We start from the raw sequence: 4,667 nt of genomic DNA on the forward strand, positions 1-4,667 counted from the left end.
CAGCACGAGCAGCGCGTGCAGCTCGCGCGCCGCCGAGAGCCGCAGCGCCGCCGTCCACTCCCGGAGGTCCCGCAGCATCGGCGGCAGCAGCTCAGGCAGCAGCGCGGCGCCCATCGCGCGCGCGCCGGCGCCGGGGAGGCCCCTGTACGGCGGCGGCAGCGCCGCAGCCGCGACCGCCGCCTGCTGCACCGCAGCTTCGCCTCCTGTGTCAGCGGCCTGCTCAACCCCGTCCCCTCTCAATGATAAGCTGCCACATCCATCGACCTGCATCGGCGCCGCCACAGCCTCCTCGCCGCTCTCCATCGGCGCCGCCGCCCCGGCCCCTGCCGCAGCCGCGTCACCGCTGCCCCTGCCAAACTGCCAGGCGTCCCCAACAGCCTCCACCTGAGCCAGCGCCAGCTCAGCAACAGACCCTGACTCGTCGCTGACGCCCAGCAGCAGCAGCGGCAGCAGCAGCGGCGCGTGCAGCTGCGCCCTCGCCCCCGCCGCCTCGCCGCCGCCGCCGCCCGCCCCCATCCAACGGGCTGCTGCAGCGAAGAAGGCTTCCCGCACCGCAGACGCCCGGTCCGCGGCCAGCGGCCGCACCCCCGGCGCCACGGCACCCTGCACCAGCTGCTGCGGCACCGCGCCTACGGAAAGCAGCGCGTCGAGCGCAGACAGCAGCGACAGGCGCACGCGGCTGTGCGGGTGGCTCAGGCCGGCCGTCAGCACCTGGCGGCCAGCAAACCGTGGAAGCGGAGGGGGTGGTGTCGAAAGATGTGCGTTCGGCAAGATCCAACCACAATCGCATCATCTACGTGCGCTCAAAGCAAGCTGCGCGTGCAAACTTAACGCGTCAATGCACGGCCGCACGCACGCGAGTCTGTCAACAACGCACACTCGGCACATACAGATGCGTGTGTGCGCCACCTGCACGGTTGCGCACCTGAACCAACCGCTCTGCGTGCGACTCAAGAACCGCCGGCTCCACGCGCCCCGCCAGCACCGCCAGCGCGGCCGCCGACGACTTTTTGATCTCGTGGTAGGGGTCCGCCAGCCCCGCCGCAAGCAGCCCACACAGCTCCCCCGACTGCGCCGCCAGCGCGCTGCGCGGCGGCGCGCGACAGGGTGCAAGCATGCATCAGAGGGCGGGCCTCAAGCTTCAGCGCGGGGCCGCGGCCTGGCACACAGCCGCGATCCCCTCGGCGGCAGAGCGGGAACATCACCACACAGCCTGGCCAGCAAGGCGGCCTGTTCTAACCATCATTCGGCACCCCGCCTTGCAATCATTGCACCCGAACGCTGTCGACGCCAGGCACCGGCGCTGGTGCTGCACCCACCTGGGTGACGCGCGCTCCACTGCTCGCCCCACCAGCGCCGCCGCCTGCAGCCGCAGCTCCTCCGCGGGCTCCAGGGGCGGCAGCTGCCCCACCCGCGCGCCCAGCGCGCCGAGCAGCGGCGGCAGCAGCGGCTCGAGCTGCGGCACGCGCGCACTCGCTTCGAGCAGCAGCTGCAGCGCGCCGGCGCGGCAGCGCTCCACGGGGTCCCCCAGCATGGCCAGCAGCGGCTGCAGCAGCTGCCCGCACAGCGCGGCCTGCAGGGCGGGCGGGGCGGCGTGGGTCATGCGTCCTGCATGCATGCGAGGGGTTGCATGCATCCGACATGCATGCGAGGGGTTGCATGCAGCGCCAAGAGGCGGCGGTCCCGGCTTGCGGCACGGTGCATGCGCCGGCATGCGACGGCAGTCCAGCGCACCTGGAGCATCTGCGGCGCCGCGGCCGGCGAGGCCGCGTCGCCGCGCAGCAGCTTGGCCGAGATAGCGTCGATGGCAGACCGCCGCGTGGAGCGGTCGGGGTCTGTCAGGCAGTTGATGGTCCGCTGCGGCGGCGGGGGGGCCGCGGCGGGCGTGGCGGCGGGGTCGGCAACCGAGGGCACGCCTTGCGTGACTGTAGGGGGAGGGCAGCACAGTGCGGCCAGCACAGCAGCTGCCCTGCCTTGGCTCTGGACTGCCCGCCAGCACGGCCTCGGGCGACTGTTTCGGTCTCACCTGCATGCCCGCCAGGTAGGACTGCAGCTCCGCACCGCTTACGCCTGCTTGCTCAGGCGAGCAGGAGGGCGCGGACGGCGGCTCGGAGGGCGGCGCTGTCGTCGTGGGCACTGCGTTGCTGCCGGCGTCGCCGCCTTGCTGAGCCCCCGGGGCGGCCGCACTCCCAGTTGGCGGATGCCGGGGCAGGATGCGTGTGTGGGTCGTCACGCCTGGGATCCCGAACGTGGCCATGCCTGACGCGGCAGCGCTGCGTACGACGGGGCGCGGCGCGTTGAGCTCCCGCCAAACGTCCTCCACGCTCCGCTTGGGCTTGGCGCCCTCCATGGCCACTGCCACGGTGAAGTTTGAATTCTCAACCTTGTTATGCGACCCTTTTATGCGATCCAAGGGAGGGTGTCGAGTGATGGCGGGCTGGCTGTGCAGCACAGACCAGTGGGCTGGACGAGGAGTCAGGAGCGCGATCGTTGGTCAAACAAAAACCACACGATCCTTCTCAAAACGATGTCGCCGAGAGTTGTAGCGCACTCAGCGTGCTCCGGCAGCTGGTCGGCAGCTGGGTACTTGGAGGCATGGGGATCACAGGAAGACCAGTCGTGTGTGATCGCGCTGTGAGGAGCGGATATATTCTTAGGCGGAGCTGAATGATAGCCAGCGAAAGGAGGTGATCTGCCAAGGTGTTCGTTGCTGCACGGCGGAGCTGGACCTCGGGAGGAGCCTGAAAGCGTCTAGTGGCTCTATTTAACGTGATAAGAGCAGGTGAGCTGGCTGTGCAATGTCCAACCATCTGGCAATGGATCGATCTGCAGTGCAGGTTGGCTGGTTGTGGAGGTAGGGAACGCTGTGATGCCGCAGACACACGCTTATCGATGGATCAAATCCGTGTTGGGTTCAGTGAGTATGAGAAGCAGACCGCCAGCGCCCCAGGGGTCCGCGCCATCGCTCCTTGCGCACTGGCACCGGCACCGATGCCGACAGCACTGCCCATCAGCAACCGCAACCAGCGCCGCCCGCCCGCGCGCGCACCCACTCGCTCCGCTCACGCGCCGCCCTGTCAGAACCCCTCGCGGGCCGGGGCGGGCCGGGGGCCTCCTGCCGCGATGCTGACTAAATTTGAGACCAAGAGCAACAGGGTGAAGGGCCTGTCCTTCCACCCCAAGCGGCCATGGATCCTGGCGTCGCTGCACAGCGGCGTCATCCAGGTGGGGGGACGGGGCCGGGTGACACCCACGCAGCCGCCGCTGCAAGCGGGTCATGCAGGGACGACAGGCCCGTGCGCGCCTCAGGCCGGGCGGCGGCGTCGGGCGTGGCAGCGGCAGCTGCGTATGCTGCGGCGGTGTGGCGACTGCGGCGGAGGCGCCTCTTAGCTGAGCGCACGTCCCGTGTCCGGTGCCTTTTCACAGCCCGGCCTGCAGTCGCGCCGGCAGCATCAAGATCCCAAACAATGAATATATCACAGTGGCAGCAACAGCGGCAGAAGCAGCAGCATCACGGGCTACTGCGGCAGCAGCGGGTGCAGCAGCACCAGCAGCACCAGCAGCACCAGCAGCACCAGCAGCGGCACAAGCATCCGCAACAGTAGTGTCAGCAGCGGCTGAAAGAGCATGCAGCCGTCGCAGGGCGCACACTGCGCATCCGATCATGCAAAGCAACCCTGCCGCTGACGGCCCCCTCCCTCCCGCGGGATCCCCCAAACCTCCTCGTCGCGCCCCGCGACCTCTGCCACATCAGCTGTGGGACTACCGCATGGGCACCCTCATCGACCGCTTCGACGAGCACGACGGCCCTGTGCGCGGCATCCACTTCCACAAGAGCCAGCCGCTCTTCGTCAGCGGCGGCGACGACTACAAGATCAAGGTGCTGCCCGCATGCTTGTGCCCCTCGCAGCTGTTTCTACTCACCACGCCGCAGCGACCCCGCCATCCGCCTCGCGCAGCGGCGCCCTTCCGCCTCCTGCAGTCCCCGGTCTCGCCGCCTCAAGGCGCCCGTGCGTGCCGCGCACGACCCGCGCACCGCCGCGTTTCTCCCCCCTGTTGTCTCCTCCCACCTCACTCTTAGCATCCGACGCTCGTCAATCTTGACACCCGCCGCCGGTGACGTCACCATGACGCAGGTGTGGAACTACAAGCTGCGGCGCTGCCTGTTCACGCTGCTGGGCCACCTGGACTACATCCGCACGGTGCAGTTCCACCCCGAGAACCCCTGGATCGTGTCCGCGTCCGACGATCAGACGATCCGCATCTGGAACTGGCAGTCGCGCAACTGCGTCAGCGTGCTGACGGGGCACAACCACTACGTCATGTGCGCGGGGTTCCACCCCAAAGATGACCTGGTGGTCAGCGCGTCGCTGGACCAGACCGTGCGGGTGTGGGACATAGGGGCGCTGAGGAAGAAGAACTTCACGCCGGGAGCTGGCGGCGATGACGTCACGCTGAGGATCCCGCAGGTGGGGGGGGGTTCGGGGTTGAGGGGTTCACGTTGGCTGGGCGCAGGCTCCGCTCAGAATGTGGCGGGGGGCCGCTGCTCCGACATGCGCGGACGGGCGGGCCGGTGGAGGTGTGTTTGCGTGGAGCCGCAACAGCAGGCCGGGGCGCGAAGCGGACGCGGAGCCTGCGCCTCTGACGGGTTTGCAGGCGCCCCGTCC

The 4,667-nt window shown here is 69.2% G+C and overlaps 3 protein-coding genes across 3 annotated transcripts; 2 read left to right on the forward strand and 1 right to left on the reverse strand.

The window, feature by feature from the left end:
* Positions 1-58: 58 nt before the first annotated feature.
* Positions 59-2,350, reverse strand: MNEG_14215 (hypothetical protein; the record flags this gene model as incomplete). The annotated part of the gene is made up of 5 exons (XM_014037311.1): positions 59-711; positions 926-1,085; positions 1,320-1,573; positions 1,735-1,857; positions 2,027-2,350. Coding segments are annotated over 5 exons (1,514 nt in total), but the record flags the coding sequence as incomplete, so codon positions are not given.
* Positions 2,351-3,123: 773 nt separating this feature from the next.
* Positions 3,124-3,605, forward strand: MNEG_14216 (Coatomer subunit alpha-1; the record flags this gene model as incomplete). Its single annotated transcript, XM_014037312.1, has 2 exons — positions 3,124-3,225; positions 3,483-3,605. The coding sequence occupies 2 exons, from the start codon at positions 3,124-3,126 to the stop codon at positions 3,603-3,605; spliced, it is 225 nt and encodes a 74-aa protein (XP_013892766.1).
* Positions 3,606-3,769: 164 nt separating this feature from the next.
* On the forward strand, positions 3,770-4,645 carry MNEG_14217 (coatomer protein complex, subunit alpha(xenin); the record flags this gene model as incomplete). The annotated part of the gene is made up of 3 exons (XM_014037313.1): positions 3,770-3,880; positions 4,137-4,479; positions 4,605-4,645. 3 exons carry the CDS (start codon positions 3,770-3,772, stop codon positions 4,643-4,645), a joined length of 495 nt encoding a protein of 164 aa, XP_013892767.1.
* Between the last annotated feature and the right edge of the window lie 22 nt (positions 4,646-4,667).

The sequence above is a fragment of the Monoraphidium neglectum genome (assembly GCF_000611645.1).
Source record: "Monoraphidium neglectum strain SAG 48.87 unplaced genomic scaffold scaffold04330, whole genome shotgun sequence".
NCBI lineage: Eukaryota > Viridiplantae > Chlorophyta > Chlorophyceae > Sphaeropleales > Selenastraceae > Monoraphidium > Monoraphidium neglectum.